This window comes from Lynx canadensis, chromosome C1 (assembly GCF_007474595.2).
Source record: "Lynx canadensis isolate LIC74 chromosome C1, mLynCan4.pri.v2, whole genome shotgun sequence".
Classification (NCBI taxonomy): domain Eukaryota; kingdom Metazoa; phylum Chordata; class Mammalia; order Carnivora; family Felidae; genus Lynx; species Lynx canadensis.
The window spans coordinates 96,192,999-96,216,659 of record NC_044310.1 but is presented as its reverse complement, the minus strand read 5'-3'; the positions used below and the strand labels follow the sequence as shown (position 1 = coordinate 96,216,659).

At 38.1% G+C, this 23,661-nt stretch overlaps 1 protein-coding gene across 3 annotated transcripts in view; it reads right to left on the bottom strand.

The window, feature by feature from the left end:
• The window catches only part of LRIG2 (leucine rich repeats and immunoglobulin like domains 2), a 65,207-nt gene that overhangs the window by 23,706 nt on the left and 17,840 nt on the right, over positions 1-23,661 (bottom strand). For all 3 annotated transcript variants that reach the window (XM_030324683.1, XM_030324684.2, XM_030324685.1), the window contains 10 exons: positions 8,276-8,341; positions 6,631-6,705; positions 6,332-6,466; positions 5,685-5,828; positions 5,423-5,566; positions 4,545-4,688; positions 4,196-4,339; positions 1,794-1,874; positions 581-652; positions 375-443 (listed from right to left, as the gene is read on the bottom strand). In XM_030324683.1, coding sequence (XP_030180543.1) covers positions 375-443; positions 581-652; positions 1,794-1,874; positions 4,196-4,339; positions 4,545-4,688; positions 5,423-5,566; positions 5,685-5,828; positions 6,332-6,466; positions 6,631-6,705; positions 8,276-8,341 — 1,074 coding nt within the window. The remainder of the gene's footprint in view (positions 1-374; positions 444-580; positions 653-1,793; positions 1,875-4,195; positions 4,340-4,544; positions 4,689-5,422; positions 5,567-5,684; positions 5,829-6,331; positions 6,467-6,630; positions 6,706-8,275; positions 8,342-23,661) is intronic.

Here is a 23,661-nt window from a genome sequence, read left to right as displayed (position 1 = left end):
CTGTGATCCACCCTAAGGGGACTGGGAACACATTTTTCCAATAATCCAAAAATAAATGGGAGGTCAGGGGGGATAAGGAACAGGAAGATACACAACAAGCACAAGGAGCAGTGCTAAGGTCTCTTCAACTATAAGCATTAGCAGCACAGGCAAAACAGAAGGTCTTGGTGGCACAAACTCTGGGCTTTTCAATCTTGGGTTATTTAAAAATTATATCCAGCCACTACAGTAACTGAATATTAACACTTTCTCTTTTATTTTTTTCCTGCCTGAATCGTGTGCTTTTGGAAACATATAGGTCACATTCATCATGTTTAGAAACAAGCATGGATAATGATCTAATGATTGGTGACAAAAAGACTGAAGTTACGTACAGTTCTTTCAAGCGAGTCTGAGAGAAAGCATTTTCTTGGATAGACATTATAGCATTGTTGTTCAAATCTCTGAAATGAAGAGAAATGAAACATTACCGGTCACATTTCTACAATTAAGTTATATAAACACTTTAAATGGTCATGAGAACCTCTGCTAATAGCAAAGATTATTTATATACGGAGCAAAATAGATGCAAAATACTTACAGATGCTCAAGGGATTCAAGACCAATGAATGCTTTCTTTGTAATTGACTTAATTTGATTTCCTTGTAAGATCCTGAAATACAAACAGACCTTTCTAATAAAGCCTCCACTAAGCAAAATTTAATTCATTAAAGCAAACATTTACCTATAAAAAGTGAAAATAAGTTTAACATACATTTTTAAGAAAGTTGTGAACCTTTATTACCAACCAATGCAAAACACAGAATGAAGGCTTCTATTAATAGGTTGGAGCTCAACAAGGTGCCTGTGAACAGCCATCTGGACCACTGATGGGCTGCTAGTTTTCATATAATAAACTGGATTATAGTCCCAGTTTCTCCCTTCTTAGCAAAAGATCAGGTCAAAGAAATTCAGACAAGTGTAAAGCCTTGGAGAAATTCTCAGGAGAGAAGATCTAAAATCTTACTTGAGAGAATTCCTCTCTCACTAGATAAATTACCCATAAATCTCTTACGATTAAGAATATAGGGGTGCCTGGGTGGCTCAGTTGGTTAAGCATCCGACTTGTGCTCAGGTCATGATCTTACGGTTCATGAGTTCAAGCCCCACATCAGGCTCACGGCTGTCAGTGCAGAGCCTACTTCAGATCCTCTGTCTCCCCCCTCTCTGCCTCTTCCTCCTCTCTCTCTCTCCCTCTCTCAAAAATAAATAAATATTTAAAAAAATAAAAGAGGAAGAAGAAGAATACTGGTTCAACTCTGGAAGAGCAATTCTAGTTCCATGAATAACTTCTCTTTGAGTGCCCATAAGAAAGCTCTTTCAGTAGAAAGTGTCCCACCAAGGAGCACCTGGGTGGCTCAATCGGTTGAGTGTCCGACTCTTGATTTTGGCCCAGGTCAAGATCTCACAGTTCATGGGTTTGAGCCCTGCACTGGGCTCTGCGCTGACAGTGTGGGAGCCTGCCTGGGATCCTCTCTCCTCTCTCTCTCTCTGCCCCCTCCTCCAGCTCATGCATGCACATGCATGCTCTCGCTAAAATAAATAAACTTAAAAAAAAAGTGTCTTGCCACTAAATAAATAAATAAAATTTAAAACCACTGATAAACAAAAAACTTGATAAACAGTTTCTTCCTTTAGTGGATGAGTCAAGAGGCTGACTTTCCAGACACAGCAAAAAGACAATCCAATCACATATACAACTGCTTCTTAAAAACACACCTTTGTAAACATACATAAATAGTATAAATACATACAATTTAGTGAGACTTGTGAGTCCTGCAAACGCTTCACTAGCATCTTCTATGGCCCATGAAATTTCATTGTTTCTTAAGTTTCTACAAAAATGTTAGGGAAAGACAGATTAGGTTAGTTAACATGACCATTATAGCACCGGGCATCATCCTGGCATGGCGATGCTAATTTTCATCCTTATTTTAACAGTTATTTACGACAAACACTTGACTACGGTTTTTAAAGAATGTCTGCAATAAGCAAGCAAGAACTGATTCTCATAAGCAAAGAATTAAGCTGGCCTTGATAAATAAATTAAGCAACCTGGTAAGAGTATTAATCTTCCCAGCTAACAGCCCCTGATTGTGTTAGCATATTTAAAATTATAGTCAGGGTCCTGCAAAAAGCAGGAGGATTTCAAGACGCAGGGGATATGCCTTACAAATGTGATTTTAGACTAATGGGATTTCTGGGTGACCCAATCCTTCCCGCGGGCCCTTAAACCTAAAATGGCTGACAAAGAATTATGTCAGTAGAGAGCTTCATAGCTTGACAGCAATTAAACATGCCCCCTGGGAAGTGACACTGATACACCCATGCGCTAGAGTGATCACTGTTATTTTTAAAAGGAAAAGTATGGATCTTTTAAAATCCACTGTTGCGTCCTCAGAGGAAATGCAATTGTACTACACAATGCCCTGCTGGAAGAAGTACCAGTTATAGATAATCGCTTTTGCTTCCTTAAGTCATCTCATAATAAACACAAAGCTCTTTTCTTAATGAGACATTTAAAGTTGTGTGAGTAACAGGAGATAGGAGATCACGCTTCCTATTTAGCTATATCTTTACTTGAAGTGAAAGCTAACGGGTTCATTTTATTTTACTAAGCGATAAACACTGAAACAACTGACGACTCAACTCTTCAAGACTTTCCTCCATAGCACAGCATAAATACAACTCACTGGCCAAAATGAGTAAGTACTCCGGCAGGAGTATTGATCTAAAGCCAAAATTTCTCAGATCTTATTCTAATTCTGCCTTAACCATCTCTGTGGCATTAGACAATTATTTACTTCTGCGATTATTTTCCTCAACTTTAATATTAAAAGTAATAATCTGTGGTACTGAAAGAACCTGACTGCCAGTCTTTGAAATGCCAAAAGGCTGCAGCTGCATCTAAGTTCCTGGGTTTAAGCTGGTCTAGGTTCACCTCTAATAATGTAGAAAAAAGAACAACAACAAAACATCACTTTTAACTTTCCAGGGCCAAATCTGAAGGAAAAAATACCTCATTAAGCTAAAAAAAAAAAAAAAAATTCCAATAAACTTGTGCAGGTATATACACACCTTCACAAAACTATCATGCTAACTTTCTCGCTGATGGCTAGGTCTCCAATTTGGGAGCCTGCCTCTTTTCTGAGATCATTTATCAACCCTGAATATGATGACCAAAAAGTCCCCTATTCAGGAACTTTACAATCTACAAATTCTACTAATTAGCCTTTTTCTCTTATTCTGCTCTGTTTGAAATCACTGTATTTCGTTAAAATACCTCTTCTTTCAATTACATTTCATGACAGAGTAAAACACCCAACTTACAGAAACCCAGAATTTTAGAGTGGAAATTGCCTATAGCAACCATTTACTCCTATGCCCCTCCTGCACTGGAGGAAGACAAAAAGAAAATGACACTCACAGAAGGTTAAGTGATTTTGTTTTTCAGGCAGTATGGTAAAAAGCCAGTGTCAAACAGACCTGGCTCATTGACAAGCTGTATGACTTTCCCCTGAACGCACCTGATTCTGTCTGGTCTCTGAAACTAAGCAGGGTCAGGCCTGCTTAGTACTTGGATGAAAGACCACTTGGGAATACAAGTTGTATAACTTTAAGCAAATCATTTTAACCTCTCTGAACCTCAGCCTCCTAATATGGAAAAGAGCAATAATATCCTGTTATTCTGAAAGCACCTAGCACACATGAGCTCATTGATAAATTTAAGGTTTTTTGTCCAAAGTCATGCAGGAAATTAGCAGCACTGAACAGGGCTCCTGCCACAGCTGTTCCCACTACACAGCCTGCATCCTTCTGAACGAGTAGCAGTTTTGAAAGTAGTTCAAGGTCGGAGGAACAAGAAAATGTGCATTCTTGACTAACAACCATGTTTTGTTCCATGGTAACTGAAACAAGAGATGCTCCGTTGTTCGGTTGATTAAATTCTAAATTAAAGTACAAACTGAACTGGCTAGAGACAAGTAAGATTTATGTGTGAGGACAGAGACAAATAAGACTGTCTTGCCCCTAAGTCTAAGATAGAAGAACTGCAAAATGTTAACATAAACATAAATGTGCAGCTTATGATTAGTTATTTTAATTTGCTTTACTGTTTTATAAAAATTAGCAAAAAAGAAAAGACAGATGTACTTACAGTGTCTGAAGATTGGAAAGAAACCTAAATACACCATCAGCAATGTGAGTGACTCTGTTGTCCCCTAAATTCAGTTTCTCCAGTAAGCTCAGACCCACAAAGGCAGATTCATCCAGGCGGGTCAACTGGTTATAGGACAAATCACTAAAAACCGGAAACATGGAAGGTAAGGAATTCATTGTATTTTAATTCAATTTTCCTATTCTCATTCTATTTACATGATAAATTTAGAGCTTTCAACAAACTTCTAATAAAGCAGGATGTTCCACCTCATTATTGGCCATGGGAGTGACTTATCCCAACCTACTCTAGTCTCACAGCCTCCAGCCAAATGCCATCCAGCACTCACAGTTCAGACAGTCTTTGGCAGAACTCCCATGCGTCAGGGCTGATTCTTTCAACAGCATTCTGGCTCACATAGAGCTGTTGTAACATTCGCAAGCCATACAACCACCCCTTGTTCACTTCTGTAAGGTTATTATGCTCTAGTTCTCTGCAGAATTAGAGAAAGAAAGGAGAAAATATGGTTCAGAACAAGACACTGCAATGAGAAGATTCCAAAACTCTTCAAGAGGTCCTGCTCCGTGAGGCCTCTATCTTTGCTAAACCCAAGTAAGCCAACCAATTCTACTTGATAAATATTTAGATTTTACTTAAGATTTATCGCTAGGAGGTAGTAAGACTGTCTAAAATACCAAATCTATAAAATCAACCCACTAAGGGGTTTGATATACCTGTTTGAGGTAAATTCTGGTAATTTTCATTGGCCCCAACATTAATAAAAACTTGTTAGACAAAATGCTTGTAAGAATGACGAAAAAAATACCAGTTCTATATAACAAAGCTTAAAGGGGGCGCCTGAGTGGCTCAGTCAGTTAAGCATCTGACTTTGGCTCAGGTCATGATTCCACCCTTCATGGGTTCGAGCCCTGCGCCGGGCTCTGTGCTGACAGCTTGGAGCCTGGAGCCTGCTTCAGATTCTGTGTCTCCCTCTCTCTCTGTCCCTCCCCTGCTTGGACTCTCTCTGTCTCCCAAAAATAAACAAATACTAAAAACAACAACAACGAAACTTAAAGAGCTCTGTGTATACTTACTTCACATCAGAGAAGCGAGAAAGAACTAATGTACCTGGGTGTAATTAAAGCAAAGATCTTAGCCATTGGGCACTGACAAGTCCCAGTCAGACTCCTTTCCTAACAAGATTCTATTCCAGTTCACAGTACTTACAATTCTTCCATGTTATCCAAGCCAAAAAAAGCTCCATCCTTAAGTTTGCTAATACCATTCCGCTGCATCTTCAAAGACCTTAAGGAGTCAAGCCCTTGGAATGTCAGACCTTCTATCACCTTAATCTTGTTTCTTTTAAGTTCCCTTTAATAAAAATTGTGTTAACAGTCAGAACTTTGGTTTGCTGATTTGCTCTAATAATAATTAAAATAATTTAAAAGAAAAGACAACCTTCTTAAAACCCATCTATTTAGTTACTCACAAGAACTGGAGGTGAGGTAGCTTGAAGATCTTGGGTGGAATCATGCTGATTCTGTTCCTGTTTAACTTTACCACTAGTAAGGAACTAGATAAATTATCAAAGCAACCAGCCTCCAAGATGGTTATCCTATTATTACTCAAATTCCTAAAATAAACAAGAGAACAAAAAAATTTAGTGCAATGGAACATTCTACCACCTGACAGCTACCTGAAGTCTATGACTGACACCCACCTCTACCACTTAGCAACTATACACAACTTTACAAATCATTTAACTGCTTTGTTTATGCAAGTGCAAAATAAGAATACCAACTTCATTTAGGTTCAAATGGTTATGTATGAATACGCTTTGTAAAGTGTAAAACACTATCGCACACGTTAATTATCATTGTATAGGATAAACCACTATTTAACAAACCACTGCTATTTACCTTTTATAAAACTGTTTAGTAAAACACAATCCAGAATTAAATCTCAAAAATTAACCTGCATACTTAATATTTCCTGATAAGAGAAATAACAACAACCTCAAAAAACTGCCCCTAGGTTTGTTTCACATAGGCATATCAAAATCACAATAAATAACAGACATCTCTGGGAAGATAACTATCAATACATAAACATGCACTTTAAAATAAATCTACTTACAGGTATTTAAGCTGCATTCGAGGAAATGAAGATGTCTTGATTTCTGATATTATATTTGAACTGAGATCTAAATTCTCGAGAGCAGGGTAAAACTGAAACGCCTCTGCATTTATTTCTGGGATTAAATTATGGATTCTATTAAAAGAAAAAAAAAAAAAAAGACTGTAATGAAGCGACTGACAGAGACCTACCCCAGACCACAAGGATGTTAAATAATGAGGATCGACAAAAAGGCTACCTAAAACAAACATTCTAAAACTGTACTATTCATAATTTAAAAGATCTGAAATCTTACTTACAATGAGAGTTGAGTAATATTAGAGGTTGGTTCTCCAAAATATGGGATTTCTGTTAGCTCATTATAATTCATTTTCCTAGGCAAGGGGGAAAAACAGATTTAAAAGTTTAGAGAGGGAAATGTTGCCTCTTGAGTTCTGGTTTCTGGCTAATAATTATTCTTTCGGATAGGTGCCAAATTTAAAAAGGCCTATGACTCAGAATGAGATAGACTAAATGCATTATGCTGAGAAACTAAAGATTTTAATAAGAAATGCTTTTTCATGGTGTAGATCTATGATTGATACCAATATTTTGCACATGAAGTATTTTTAATCCCAGCAACGTCCTTGAATTACATTTCTGACAGCTAATTTCAGTCTTCCTTAAAGAAGAAATAACTAAACCATCCATATCTTTTTATACATCTATTTATAAGATAAAAGCTTTAATTAAGTAAATTTTTAAAATACACACACACGTTTTTTGATATTACTCACAGTTAGAGAGGGTTGCTTGGGACCATGGATGAATCTGCCCACTGAGATATGGACCCTATCATTCATTAATTTTACAGATGACGTGACATGTCACGATCTGATCCTAGCAGCTCTTTAAACATATGGTCTCCCATGTTTTAGTACATATCTAATATAATCACATTACATTAATCTGGTTTTCAGTCACTGAACAACCTCAATAATCTAGAATACAAAGAAACCAGAAGTAAAAGGCCTCCAAGAAACAAGGTGAAGTTACAAAGTCCATGTAATAAAGCTCATTCATTTCCCATTGACGCGTTTTCAGGACTTTCTTCAGGGCCTATTCTTTCAGCTCATAAGCTTGTCAACTGTTTATTCAGTGCACAGCAGATCAGAACCAGTCAACTGGGGAGGGGAAGCAGAGAATGCAAGGACAATGACAGCATGAACAAGTTATCCCAGTCAGAAACAAATTAAACTGATAATTAATATCATTTTAGAAAATTCCCTCCAAAAAATACATAATAATACATTTCAATATTAAAGGAAAAACTTCAGTGAAGTAGAAAATGAAACTATCATTAAGAGACTCTTGGATACTGAGGAACAAACTGAGGGTGGATGTGGGTGGGAGAGAGGGGAAAGCGGGCATTGAGGAGGGCACCTGTTGGGATGAGCAATGGATGTTGTATGGAAACCAATCTGTCAATAAATTATATTTTAAAAAAAGAAAATGAAACTATATTAACCACCACATTACAGACAACAACAACAAAAAATACTGTATTTCACGTAAATCTACTTTAGACATGATGCCTCCATCTTGGACAAGTCAAGACATAAAAAAGTTTACACAATAGAGCGTTTCACTGGCTCAAATTGGCAAAAAAACAAGCAAAACATATTTACTCTGAAGATGGAAAAAAAAATCTTATTTTTGGTCCCAAGAAAGTAGATAGAATAATATTTCTACACAGTTTGCAACTAATCACCAACCTCTGGCACGATGTCCAGAGTCAGAAATAGTAGCAAAGCCAAAGACAACAGTTTAGGTTTTTAAACAATGTCTTTTAAATTTTTTCCCTCAATTTTTTGATAGCATTTCTGGATTGAACATCCTCAAATGCATAATTCACCATCAAATCTAAGAGTTTAATAAATATTTAAACAAATAAAAATAACTTACACTTCTTGTAATGTTTGAGACTCCAAGCTGATGTTCCAGTTAGACAACCGATTATGACTCAAATCCCTAATGGAGGACAAAAGATCATTCTTAGTTTAGTGTTGGAAAACAGACTTCAAGGGGCGGGGACTAAAACAATCTAAAAGCCCTATCAAATGTGAATTTTAATACGAAAAAAAAATGTTTCTAAGGGATGAATAAATATCTAGATTTCAAAACAGCTATTTTACATTTCATTTTTATGAGCTTTTTATTTATTTTATTTTTTAAAGTTTATTTAGAGAGACAGAGCATGAATGGGAGAGGGGCAGAAAGAGAGACACACACACACACACACAGAATCTGAAGCAGGCTCCAGCCTCTGAGCTGTCAGCACAGAGCCTGACATGGGGCTCGAACTCATGAACCGTGAGATCATGACCTGAGCCAAAGTTGGATGCCCAACTGTCATTTTTATGAGTTTTTTAATAAGTAACTAGGGAATACATTCACATGGTTCAATAATCAAAAAGTATAAAAGGAAATACAGTAAGTCTCCCACCCTGTCATCAGCCATACAATTTTCCTCCCCAACAGCAACAAATGAAAATATACCATTTCTTGTGCAGCCTGTCAAATATTCTATGCATGTACTAGCAAAATTTTATAAAACTGGTGGAATAATTTACACAGTAATGTGCCCTTTTTTCTCATAACAATGTATCTTGTAGATAGATCATTCCACAGCAGTATTATAGAGTCCCTTCATCCCTTTTAGTGATTATCTTCTACTTTCTTATAATGGACTATACTTTATATATTTTTGAAAGAAAAAAATATACTTTCTTTAAAGTAACATAATATGAATATATAATTTGCATAATAAATATTATAATATGTAATAATATACTACATTATACTTTAGGTGTAAATAAAAGAAGACTGACTTTACAAACAAGATAGTGAGCCTCTATATGAGAATTGAGGTTGGTCATATCCTTGATAGAGATACGGTCTTCCTAAAAAAAGCAATCTAACTTCAGGGAATAAAAATTCATCTCTAAATTATGTTGATGACGATGACTGTTAGTGGTGGCAGTGGCTAACATTTATTAAGGGGTAGGCACTCTCCTACATATTTTATACATGTTAACTGCCTAAAAATCCACACAACAACCTTATGAGGCAAATCCTTTTACAATTCTCACTTGCCCTAGACAGAAACAGGCAGATAAATAATTTGTCAATCCAAGGTCATACAACTAATCAGTAAGGAAGCCATAAACTTGAGATTCCATCTCACTTCTAGCACGTGGTTTGTTAGATATAGCGGAGATTTCACTGAAATTAGTCAGGAGTCTAAATATTTAAATAGGCTTTAAAAATTCACCTTGATGCTTCCTGGCATCTTTACAGGGCTGAAGTGGAATCCAGCCCACTCAAGCTGTCTGCCCAAGAGATGTATTATACATTACAATATGGCTAGCAATAGGGACACACTAGAGAAACATTACAGATCACTTTATCTCACTGTGCCACCACAGGGAGTTGACAGATGCATGCAGGTTTGAATGATGTCTCTATCACAGCAGAACAATTGGTTCACAGCTAGATCCGTGTCTGTCCATATGTAAAATTTCAGCCACTTTCACTTAGGAGCTTAATTCACACATAACATAACTAAGCCTAAATGAAGCCATCACTTTTCCACAACAGTTCTAAACCCTTTACTCCAAGGTATCTGGCTGGCATCAGATATCAGCTCAAGGACACTCATGACTAGAGGTGTGTGCTGGGAAACGTGAGAGAGAAAAATAGGAATTTGCTCCACATAAAAATCTTGTATTTGGATACTTTCATCCAATTCACACTTGCAACTGAACAATAAACACTGAATTTTACACAAAAGATATTTACTGTGGCATTTCAACTAAAGAAGAAATTCAGCTCTTCTAATTTAAGTTAGATAGTCCACTTTCTGCTTCAACATGGTTGGTCTGGCAAGTAGAGAGCGAGTACCATCTGTGTAGCAGGCTAGCACAGTGTGATTTAATTCCATATCTCATGCTTGCTGAAATTTAATTTTTTCCCTTTCATAGATTAAGAGCTTTCATTTTATTATTTTTTTTAATGTTTATTCATTTTTGACAGAGAGAGAGGCAGAGAATGAGCAGGGGAGAGGCAGAGAGAGAGGGAGACACAGAATCCGAAGCAGGCTCCAGGCTCCAAGCTGTCAGCACAGAGCCTGACACAGGGCTTGAACTCACAGACCGCGAGATCACGACCTGAGCTGAGGTCGGATGCTCAACCGACTGAGCCACCCAAGTGCCCCAAGAGCTTTCATTTTAACCATACCAGTGCTTCCAAGGCCTTCCCAAACCCTAATCTCTCTGGCAATGTAACTCTTGACTGTATTCATCTCCTGCAGTTCTCTCGTGGAAGTCAATGACAAGCAGATAATCGCTTTTAAAGGAAACCATAATTTAAAAAATCTAAAGCAACCGAGTTAACCCAACTTACACATAGCATAAACTATTTTGTATTAAGTATCAGTGAAAACTGTCCAGTGTCTCTAATGGGGGAAAGATTAATTTTCTCTATCTCTTTGAAGAACTTCTAAAGGCTTTAAAAATTTTTTTTTAATGTTTTATTTGTTTTTGAGAGAGAGAGCAAGCGAGCACAAGACGGGGAGGGGCAGAGAGAAAGGGAGACACAGAATTAAAAGCAGTCTTTAGGCTCCGAGCTGCCAGCACAGAGCCTGATGCGGGGCTCAAACCCACCAACCGTGAGATCATGAGCTGAGCCAAAGTCGATCAGTCAACCGACCGGGCCACCCAGGTGCCCCAACCTCTAAAGGCTTTTTGATAGAATCCAAAGGATACCTGAAATACTCTGGAGCCTCCCTAGAGGACAATGCTATCTTAAGAATATATACCTCAGATGCCGCAAGTGCACTGGCATGGCGCTTGCTAGGGCTGTCGCCTTACAGAACAGATTGCCTGGGCCCGCAAAAGGATTAATATGCCTTTCTTTGGCTAGAGATTTATAACACTGGCCCTCAATGGAGGAAAAGGAAAAAGAAACAGCTAATTCAAAACCCAAACTCCTATTTTATGGATGTCTGAGCCATGTTCAGACCGTGGTTCTTTGTGTAGGCTGTTCAACTGTGTTGTGCCAGCCAACAGGAGGAAAGGCCAGACTCACAGAAGGGTGTTCATTTAGAAGAAAGCAACACTAATGATCCACAAAACCTCCTGAACTTGTGTTATATCGCCAAAAGCCTAATCAGTTCAGTATTTCCAGTTAATCTACCAAAACAATATTTTAATTCTGTGAGATATACACTAGTGATATCCTATTTTGGTGTCAGTTTTTCAATAAAGTTTTGATTATGGATAAAAAAAAGAATATATGCCTCAGAGGTCAGAACCCCATAATGAGGCTCTGTGGACCCCTTCTGTGACAAATCCACATTAGGTAGAAGTTTAAAAACACTAACAGTGAACTACAATACATTCCTAAAATAGTGCTAGCATTGAAAACAACTACAGTAGTTCCCCCAACCCCCTTATCCACGGTGTGGCTTTGTGTGACTTCAGGTGTTCACAGTCACCCAGGATCTGGAAGCAGATGATCCTAACACTATGCTGCAAATGCCTGCATCGTTCACCTCACTTCATTTCATCATGCAGGCATTTTACCATCCCACAGCATCACAAGAAGGGTGAGTACAGCACAGTGTTTTGAGAGAGACTGCATTCATTTGACTCTTATTATAGTATATTGTTATAACTGTTTTGTTATTATTGCTGTTAATGCCTTACTGTGCCTAATTTATAAATTTTACCATAGGTGTGTATGTGTCAGAAAAAACATGGTAATATATATAGGGTTCAGTGCTATCCATGGTTTCAGGCAACCACTGGGGGTCTTGGAATGTATCTCCTGTGAATAAGGGGGGAGGGGGACTACTATAGTATGAATCAGTATAACTTTAAGTTATCAAAATACCAGCTGTCTGACTAGAATTATATGGATTGATCTGATCATCAGGTACCATGTGCCAGGCACTGTGCTAAATGCTAGGGTTACAAGCTGTCAACTTTAGTAACCTTTTTGTCTTTTTTGAAAGCAACATTGATAGTACTCAGGTGCAGTCACTGGAGAACTAAAGATAGATTCAAGATCAACTTAACCCTTCCCCCTCTTCCCTGGAAATGGGCAAATTCTTTTATACCTAAATTTCACTCTGGAATTTAATCATGACATGTGAATATGGGAGTGCATAGACACATGCTTTCCATAACCATGCCTTTCCTATTTCTTTTTGTAAAGTACTCCAGGGGCGCTTGGATGGTTCAGTTGGTTACGTGTCCAACTTCAGCTCAGGTCGCGATCTCACGGTTCATGGGTTCGAGCCCCAGGTCGGGCTCTGTGCTGACAGCTCAGAGCCTGGACCCTGCTTCGGATTCTGTGTATCCCTCTCTCTCTGCCCTCCCCCACTCAAGCTCTGTCTCTGTCTCAAAAATAAATGCTTTTTAAAAATTAAAAAAAATAATAAAGTACTCCAAAACAGCTGAAGAAGACTAAAATTGGAAGACTTCTATTATCAGATATAAAACTCCTAGATTAAGAATTTGAATGATTTTTTTAAAGTCTCTCATCATCATTCCCAGTGGCCAATCATTAATTCCATTTAGGGTGGATAATAAGCTAATGCTAGTGTTAGGCTTTTTTTTTTTTTAAAGTGGTAGTCCTGAAATGAAGAAGTATCTTTCAAAAATTTTCACTTTGAATATCCCTAAGATGTACTTAAGAACCTGAAGTAATCTAATGCTTGATAAATATAGCCTAAAGAGTCTAGCTTTGTAATAGCCAATTATCTTTCCTTTATTTTTAAACACCACTAATATCTGAGTATTTATGGATATGATGTTTGGAGAGTAAAGGTCTCACAGAAGGCCTTATCTCAATGTTGTCAACTCAGCTCCCACTCATGCCAATTTACAGGGATGTAAGCTGTAATAAGTGATGAATTATTAAAGTTCTTGATATCATGTGGAGCCAGAGGTGCCATTAATGTAGTCGTTTAGTACCATCAGGGTGTAAATAATTTATAGAATGTACAGAGCAATCACAATGCTCTGAGGAGGAAATTAAGGTCTGCAAGGCAATTGCAAAAAATTCCTGCAGCATCAGAGATGCACAGGTTCTCTTCTGCCCGGTCACATGTGTACACTTCTGAGTCATCATCAATCTTTTTTGTTTTTGAGAATCTGCAGCACTAATAGGCTATGCTGTGAACTTCAGCAACAACAATGCTTTAAAAGTGAAAAGGGCCCTTCACTGAAGTTAAAAGGATACATCATATCCACTAGTTTGGGTATGACAATGCTACACGGATTTTATCCAGCAAAATTTGCCCTTTTGTGAATGGAAATCCCTGTCTTGTTAATTAAAGTGTATCTAGTGTAATTTATTTTTAAAAATAATACTCAGGATTAACATTACAATCAATCACCATACTGGTTTTAAACAAGTTGATGGCCTTGAGTACTCCTGGAGTATACGAAAGACAAGGATTCCAAAACAACACTTAAAATTCTGTCTGCTTGTAGGTTTTTCTTCTACTACTACCAGCATTACACCAAAAGCTATTCCTTCTTGGAACTGTTGGCTTTCTTGTCTGTAACGGTGCTACCTGTGGTTTTTCTAATTCATTGCTTCTAATCAACTGTCATAGGTAGGAAACCCCAGTGCATGTTAGAAATATCTGAAATGGAAGTAAATGAGATCTGAGTGAGAGTCTGAGCAGCTCCGTTTATGAAGAAATGCTTCCTGGAAGCATTTTTGTTTTTTGGTTGAACCAGAGATGGCTAGAGATGTTGGGTAAATTATCTTTAGGATAAATGAGATTTTATTATAGCATGAAGCATAATGCAATTCCAAATTAAATAGTCTATCCTTCACTTACATCACTTATTCGTAATATAATGTATATGAATCCAAAAAGTTGGAGGTGGTAAGAAGATGGCAGCATTCATTTCAAGAATCAGAGGCATGTTTTGTTTTCTTCCATTATCTTTTGCTGGATTCTTTTTTTTTTTTTTTTAATTTTTTTTTTCAACGTTTATTTATTTTTGGGACAGAGAGAGACAGAGCATGAACGGGGGAGGGGCAGAGAGAGAGGGAGACACAGAATCAGAAACAGGCTCCAGGCTCTGAGCCATCAGCCCAGAGCCTGACGCGGGGCTCGAACTCACGGACCACGAGATCGTGACCTGGCTGAAGTCGGACACTTAACCGACTGCGCCACCCAGGCGCCCCTCTTTTGCTGGATTCTTAATGACTGAAAATGTCGCTTCACTGGAAGGAATACAATTTTAGTATATGTGCTACCGAAGCAAGCACCCATTGGAAGGAATACAACAAAAAAACCAGGAAATATGAATTCTACAGTTACACTTAGGAATAGAGTTTCCATGTGCCCAGTTCTGGGCCCCTGGGCGAGGCATTCAACCTGTCTAATCTTCAGTCTCTTCTACATTTAACTGTACCAAACTCACCCAACTGCTCAGATTTCAAAAAATAACTATATATATAAAATGCTTAGAAGACAAATGAGCATGTATATAGTAAGTTACTACTGGATGGCCCAGCATTATCACTTTTTCTGAGTATTTATCTATTTTATACACAGATATAATCCACTTCCCAAGCCAATTAATTAATTGGAACTACTCCCCTACATTAACTTATAAGTAGTAAACTAAATATTGCTTACGAGCTCCAATTTTAAACTTTTTTTTAAGTGTTTATTTTTGAGAGAGAGAGAGAGAGAGAGAGAGAGAGAGAGAGCGAGCGAGCATGAGCAGGGGCGGGGCAGAGAGAGAGGGAGACACAGATTCCAAAGCAGGCTCCAGGATCTGAGCTGTCAGCATAGAGCCTGATGTGAGGCTTGAACTCAGGAACAGTGAGATCATGACCTGAACCAAAGTCGGACACTGAACCACCCAGGCACCTAACTCAAATTTTATGAGAAAGATTCCAATAACAAGGCAGTCCACCAAAGGTTTGGTTAACTTACTGAAATACATACCTATATCACAAGATTTGATGTTTTAGAATAACCCAGTGATCTTTGGATCTATTCTATATATAGACACAGAATTACGAAGAGATATCTACCAGGAACTTATTAGAAGAGGAAAATCATAAAATAAAAAGAAACCTAAATATTTATCAAAATGGGATCACTAAAATAACTTATGAAAGTTCCATACAACAGATATCTCTGCAGCAATAACACATTTATTTATGCATGGTACACTATATGGCTTCCTTCATGTGTGTGCATACATGTGTGCACACGTTTAAAAAAAAAAGAAAAAAGATATAGGGGCGCCTGGGTGGCGCAGTCGGTTAAGCGTCCGACTTCAGCCAGGTCACGATCTCGCGGTCCGTGAGTTCGAGCCCCGCGTCAGGCTCTGGGCTGATGGCTCAGAGCCTGGAGCCTGTTTCTGATTCTGTGTCTCCCTCTCTCTCTGCCCCTCCCCCCGTTCATGCTCTGTCTCTCTCTGTCTCAAAAATAAATAAACGTTAAAAAAAAATTAAAAAAAAAAAAAAAAAGAAAAAAGATATATATGTGTGTAGAACTTTGAGAAGTATACCCAAGAAACAGTTGACAGTGGGTTTTCCTTAAGTGGGACAAAGGAACTGTTATTTTTCCACTTTATATGCTTTAACAGTTTACTATGGGAAAATGCTGTCTAAAATTAAACTCACAAAATCTATCTTCAACCAGGGTGCCTGGGTGGCTCAGTCAGTTAAGTGTACGACTTCGGTTCAGGTCATGATCTCACAGTTGAGTTTGAGCCCCAAGTCAAGCTCTGTGCTAACACTGTGGAGCCTTAAGCCCGCTTATTCTGTGTCTCCCTCTCTCTCTGCCCCTCTCCCACGTGCTCTCTCTCAAAAATAAAATAAAAACATTAATAATTTTTTTTTTAGAAAATCTATCTTCAACCAAGAATGTAACTAGGAAAGATTTTAATTCTGTTACTCTTCTAAGAAATTAGAATTCTTCCCACAGAATGTTTTTCAGAATAACCCCCTAAATTGACCAAATTAGGCTAATTACAAACTGGACAAAAGGAGAAAAAAAACAAAAACTAGATGTTTTCTTGTGTTCCTAATCAGTAATATACCTCAGAAAGACAGTAGAAAATGCAAACATACTAGACTTAGTTTTTGGACTGATTTATGAAACACTAAACTCCACTGTAGAACCCAGTGAGCAGGTAAAATTTAAGCAAGCAGCACAAAACCATTGCATACTAATAAAATAATAATTCAGCAATTGAAGAACAAATGCTGTTACTTAGACATGAAAATATACAGAAAGCTATGCATTTTTCCATCATCATTAGTAAGCATTTTCTGGGTATCAACTGGGTTCACACCTTTATATCAGATTATTTATGTATTATTGGTGTTATAAAGATTTTTAGGGGGCGCCTGGGTGGCTCAGTTGGTTAGGCGGCCGACTTCGGCTCAGGTCATGATCTCGCGGTCCGTGAGTTCGAGCCCCGCGTCGGGCTCTGTGCTGATGGCTCAGAGCCTGGAGCCTGTTTCAGATTCTGTGTCTCCCTCTCTCTGACCCTCCCCTGTTCATGTTCTGTCTCTCTCTGTCTCAAAAATAAACGTTAAAAAAAAAATTAAAAAAAAAAAGATTTTTAGGAGTGAATGGATATTAAAACAAGTTATCTTATCATTTACATCATTGATAGAAAAGGAAGGTCTAACCAAAGCCAAGCATTGGCTGGGTTTTTCATTATTAATGTAACCCATCATTCCTTAACATCCACCTAGCTTAACCTGGCACAAAGTCTAGTATCTCCTCAAATAAGCATATCGACGCTCTGGGTTGGTTATGCTTTTCTTGCAGCAACCTGCCAAGATTTTGATTATATAAGCAAGACATAATAGTGATTTTGCAAACAGATATGTGAAAAATAAAAATGTAAGAGAAACCCAAAGCTAAGAAGTATTGTTACACATTTATTTATGCCACACTTCACTGATGTTGCACTATTTATGGTTTAACTTTAAAACTGCTAATCACCATTAGTTACTCTGATAGTTATTCCTACAGTTAAGTTTGTTACAAATGACATAAGTTATTTCTGGGGGAAAAACTGGGGAAGGACAAGGAAAGGAGAAAGGTAAAAAAAAAAAAAAAAAGCACACACTTAAAAAAAAAAAAAAAAAAGGCTTATAGCAAGGTAAAACTTGTATTAACTATTCTGCTCCTCTGGTTTTTGTCCCAAATATAAAATTAAAAATTTAGATGGGATCTAGTTACTTAAACTGATTTTTTATTTGCATGAGCTGAACATCTTAACATTTTTGATGACTGGAATATTACAGAATAAACCAGGTAAGTCACTTACTTTGGCATGGAAAAGAAAATAGTGCATAAGAATGCTGCATAAGATTCCAGATTTTTTAAAAAATATTTTTGTTACACTTTTAATAGGATGTGTTTTCTCTGCTAAATGCCAGTTTTCCATTAGTATTTAAGGACCTTTAAAACATAAAATGTACCATATAAAATGTCATGGACCAAAGATGAGGGAAATGTATTTTCTAGCATCAGGATTCTTTGAATATCCATGTGCAGACTATATATGTTGTGTATTAAGAAAAGCAAAATATTTTTAATATATTAAAACATAAGCAGGACAATATTCCCTATAAAAATGTAAATGTCCTCCAAAGCATAAAGGACTTCTAAAGAATTAAGCACACATCTCAAATAACATTCAATAAGCAACAACTGCCCATGGTTCAGTACTTCTCTACTACTGCTGCAGCATCATCAGAGAAGACCCTAACATACTGATGCTAGGGTCTCACCCCAGACCAATCAAATCAGAATCACTGGGGTGTGGGGCTCAAGTAACAGTATTTTGTAAAAGCTCTCCAAGTGACAGTCAGCCCTGAGAACGATTGCACTCATCCAGAAATCTAATACACCAAAGTCTATGGCCAGAGGATGCTCTGTTGAGATTCTTTCAATTCTTTCCCTTTTCTTGGACCTATAATAAACCTGTCAACAAAGATTTGACACCTACCATTTGCCAGGCAACACGCTAAGCAAACATGAACAAAACAGACATTTTGGGAGTTTATATGATCCCTCTTGGAGTTTACAGGATCACCTTGAAGTCTCACTGACACCCAGATGCCACTAAATTATATTTACTATCAAGATGAAATTCCTATAAAATAAATTCCTATTTGTAACACAGGAAGGAAGGATAAAAGGGGTAAAGGAAGTTATGGATGCTTTTATTTCTATTTAATACATTTGTTTTGCTTTTTTTTTTTTAAATTGAAATCCAAGTTAGTTAACATATAGTGTAATAACAATTTCAGGAATAGAACTTAGTGATTCATCACTTAACACATCATCCAGAGCTCATCCCAACAAGCGTACTCCTTAATGCTCCTAGCCCATTTAACCCATCCCCCCACCCAACACGCCACCAGCAACCCTCAGGTTGTTCTCCATATTTAAGAGTCTCTTATGGTTTGTCTCCCTCTCTGTTTTTATCTTATTTTTGCTTCCCTTCCCTATGTTCATCTATTTTGTTTCTTAAATTCCACATATGAGTGAAGTCATATTAGTCTTTCTCTGACTTATTTTGCTTGGCATAACACCCTCTAGTTCCATCCACATTGTTGCAAATCGCAAGTATTCATTCTTTTTGATCGCCAAGTAATATTCCAATGTGTGTAGACACACACGCGCACGCGCGCGCACACACACACATATCACATCTTCTTCATCCAGTCATCAGTCGATGGACATTTGGGCTCTTTTTATACTTTGGCTATTGTTGACAGCACTGCTATAAACATTGGGGTGCATATGTCCCTTCAAATCAGCATTTTGTACCCTTTGGACAAATACCCAGTAGTGCAATTGCTGGGTTGTAGGGTAGTTCTATTTTTAATTTTTTGAGGAACCTCCATACTGTTTTCCAAAGTGGCTGCAGTTCCACTTCAGAGTGGCTGCAGTGTTTTCCTGTTTACATCCCCATCAGCAGTACAAAAGAGATCCTCTTTCTCCGCATCCTTACCATTACCTGTTGTTGCCTGAGTTGTTAATGTTAGCCATTCTGACAAGTGTGAGGTGGTATCTCATTGTGGTTTTGATTTGTTTTTCCCTGATGATGAGTGATGTGGAGCTTCTTTTTATGTGTGTGTTAGCCATCTGGATGTCTTCTTTGGAAAAGTGTCTATTCATGTCTTTCACCCATTTCCTCACTGGATTATTTGTTTTTTGAGTGTTTAGTTTGATAAGGTCTTTATAGATTTTGGATACTAGCCCTTTTCTTGATATGTCACTTGCAAATAACTTCTCCTATCCCATTGGTTGCGTTTTAGTTTTGCTGACTGTTTCCCTCTCTGTGCAGAAGATTTTACCTCAATCCCAATAGTTCATTTTTGCTTTTGTTTCTCTTGCCTCCAGAGACATGTCAAGTAAGAAATTGCTGCAGCTGAGGTCAAAGAGGTTGTTGCCTGCTTTCTCCTTAAGCATTTTGATGGCTTCCTGTCTTACGTTTAGGTCTTTCATCCATTGAGTTTACTTTTGTGTATGGTGTAAGAGAGTGGTCCAGGTTCATTCTTCTGCATGTCGCTGTCCAGTTTTCTCAGCACCATTTGCTGAAGAGACTCTTTTTTTCCTGGATATTCTTTCCTGCTTTGTCAAAGATTAGTTGGCTATACATGTGTGGGTCTATTTCTGGGTTCTCTATTCTGTTCCATTGACATAAGTGTCTGTTTTTGTGCCAGTACCACACTGTTTTGATGATTACAGCTTTGTAATACAGCCTGAAGTCTGGAATTGTAATGCCTCCAGGTTTTCTTTTTCAGGATTGCTTTGGCTATTCAGGGTCTTTTCTGGTCCCATACAAATTTTATAATTGTTTGTTCTAGCTCTGTGAAGAATGCTGGTGTTATTTTGATAGGGACTGCACATTTGTTTTGCTTTTTAAAAAATGAGTATATATGCCCTTTTATAATTTATGTATGCTTTTAAAAAAATTTTTATTTTGAGAGAGCGAGAAAGAAAGCGAGAACGTGCGTGAGCAGGGGAGAAGGGCCAGGGGGAGGGGGCAGAGGAAGAGAGGCTCCATGCTCAGCACTGAGCCTGATGCGGGGCTCAATCCCATGATCCTGAACAGAGATCATGACCTGAGCCGAAATCAAGAGTCAGACACTCAACTGAATGAGCGACCCAGATGCCCCTATGTAAGCTTTTTAAAATAAGATTTTTTTTTTTTCAAGATTTTACTTTTAGGTAATCTCTACACCCAACATGGGGCTCAAACTTACAACCCTAAGATCAAGAGTCACAAGCTCCACCAACTGAGCCAGCCAGGTACCCCAAATAAGATTTTAAATTTATTCACTTATTTGGAGAGAGCACACCTGCATGAGCGCAAGCAGGAGAGACAGAGAGAGAGAGAAAGAGAGAGAATCCCAAGCAGGTTTTGCACCATCAGGGCAGAGCCCAAACTCGATGCTGGGCTCAAACTCATGAATCATGAGATGATGTCCTGAGCCAAAACCAAGAGCCAGATGCTCAACAGACTAAGCCATCCAGGTGCCCCACCCCCACCCAAACCAGGATTTTCAAAATCAATTTGTAGTTACATGCAGCAAAAAATATTAGTTAATTCTTGGATAATCCTTGGCTACATAATTTCACTGGGGAGGACTGGGATTTGGGCTTGGGTATGAGAGTCCATAGCAAAGCTAATGACCCTAGGTTTCTTTCCTTTTTGCAGTAAAGAAGTAAATCCCTTAACTATTGTTTCCATGCCTAGCAAGATCTTATCTGAAAGGGCAAAGGTTGAAGGTAAAAATCCTTAGGGGTTTACTAAGCGTGCTATCACTCTTCTTTCCAAGTGGTTCTGACATCTAAAATTAAGTATCACTCAGGGCAAGGCAAACACTGGAGGCAAAGTTAATTAAGAGAAACAAACAGACTGCACAAAGAAAACTAATTAAAGCAATACCACTTCCCCCTACCAAGTTATCAAAAACAAAACTTTTAATAATAATCAATGCTAGATAAAGTGTGTTAAGACAGGCACTTTCAGGGGGACCTGGGTGCCTCAGTCGGTTAAGTGTCCGACTTTGGCTCAGGTCATGATCTCGTGGTTTGTGAGTTTGAGCCCTGCATCGGGCTCTATGCTGACAGCACAGAGCCTGGAGCCTGCTTTGGATTCTGTGTCTCCCCCTCTCTCTGCCCCTCCCATGCTCATGCTCTGTGTCTGTCTCTAAATAATAAATGTTTAAAAAAAAAAAAAAAAAAGACAGGCATTTTCATAGTGCCAAAACAAGTTTAAATTATGCTGGGCTCAATGTAAAATATCAAGATAATTCAGGGTAGACCTCTGTTAACAACCAGTCCTAAATGATCTGTATCAGATATATATTAGTTCAGATATAAGGTTCTCTCATTGTAGACTTTCTCACTTGGTATCTTCTGAACTAATAAAAATGCCTTGAAGATCGCAAAAGATTTCATGGGATCACATCTGTTTGCCACTTCCCCAGACAGACCAAGATAAAAATGAAATATGTTAAATCTTTAGTACAATGAAAGAAAAGCATATTGTATAAGCTTTGAAATGATTTCTGGAAGTCAAACAATTCATTATAACAGTAGTATGCAAGCCAAGGACAATATATATTTGATTCTGGAAACACTATAGTAGTATATTCCCATCCCCCCCAAAACGTACTTTAGGAATTTTCCAGCAGGTCTGTTTCTTTTGAAGAATAAAACTGGTGTTTCTCCTAGCGCCTAGAAAGACAGGGCATGTGAAAGACAAAATGCCTTTTGAAGTACCCCAACTCTAGAACAGATGGCTGCTGTACAGTTAGGAATGAGGTTGTACAGGCTATTAAAAACTCCTCAAACCACAGCTGTAAACCATGACACTCTATGTGCTACTGATTATTCATTAATATTTAGTAAATATCTAATAGATGCTACAAAGTCCTATAAAAACAAAAATTATTTGTGCATGGAAAAAAGTTTTTCTGAATTTTAGTACACTTACACAAAACACCTCAGACAGAGTAGGATGGGAGCTACAGTTAGTAGTAACTTAGTGTGCCTATATTTAGAATTTTTCTCTTTTGGAAAAAAAAAAAAAAAAAAAAGAAAAGAAAAAGAAAAAGAAAACGAAAAAAAAAGATGATGTTAAAATACAAATAATTAGCTAATACCCTGATTCATTCACAATGTTTCCTATGGAAAATGAGATGCCTTAAAAAGAAATCATCTAATAAGATATATAAAAGACTAGAGAAGCAAATGAGTAGACTGCTTTAAATTTATCCTGATCTTCTCAGAAGGCAAAATCACACACTTTAATTCAATTACTTACTACATTCATTCAACGAATGTTTTTGAGTACCTACTACTGCTGATCACTGTTCATCTACAGCAACGAACAAAAATCCACACCCTCATATTTACAATCTACTTAAAAGAAGACAAGGGGCGCCTGGGTGGCGCAGTCGGTTAAGCGTCCGACTTCAGCCAGGTCATGATCTCGCGGTCTGTGAGTTCGAGCCCCGCGTCAGGCTCTGGGCTGATGGCTCAGAGCCTGGAGCCTGTTTCCGATTCTGTGTCTCCTTCTCTCTCTGCCCCTCCCCCGTTCATGCTCTGTCTCTCTCTGTCCCAAAAATAAATAAACGTTGAAAAAAAAAAAATTAAAAAAAAAAAAAAAAGAAGAAGACAAAGTAAAATATGTAGCATGTCAGAAGATGATGCCTGCTAAAGGCAAAAAGAGGGCCAAGGGAGTTGGGGCTGTCTCTGGGAGAGGAGAGATGACCTGAAGGTCCTGAGATTGTGGAGACTGGTGTAAACAAGAATCAAGGGCATAATGAGACTGGTGGTGATGGTCTCCTGGCAGACACTAGTTGGTGGTGAGAATGTGACAGGTAAGGGGAATGATGGGGTAGGGAATCTTTCCAGTTCTTTACTCCGAAGTGTAGACTCGGAACAGAGTGATATTATCCACAGCAAAAAGAGTTTCCTCTGATTTCTGACCTATGGAAGCCTAGAGGCCAAGAGAAGGACGTTCTATCTGGGTTTGATCAGAGTAAACCAGGCTTCTTAAACCACTGCAGGCGGGGCGCCTGGGTGCCTCAGTCAGGCATCCCATTTCGGCTCAGGGTGTGATCTCAAGCCCCATGTCATGCTCTGTGCTGACGGCTCAGAGCCTGGAGCCTACTTTGGATTCTCCCCCATTTACATTCTGTCTCTCTCCCAAAAATAAATAAACGTTAAAAAAAAAATTAAACCACGGCAGGCTCAG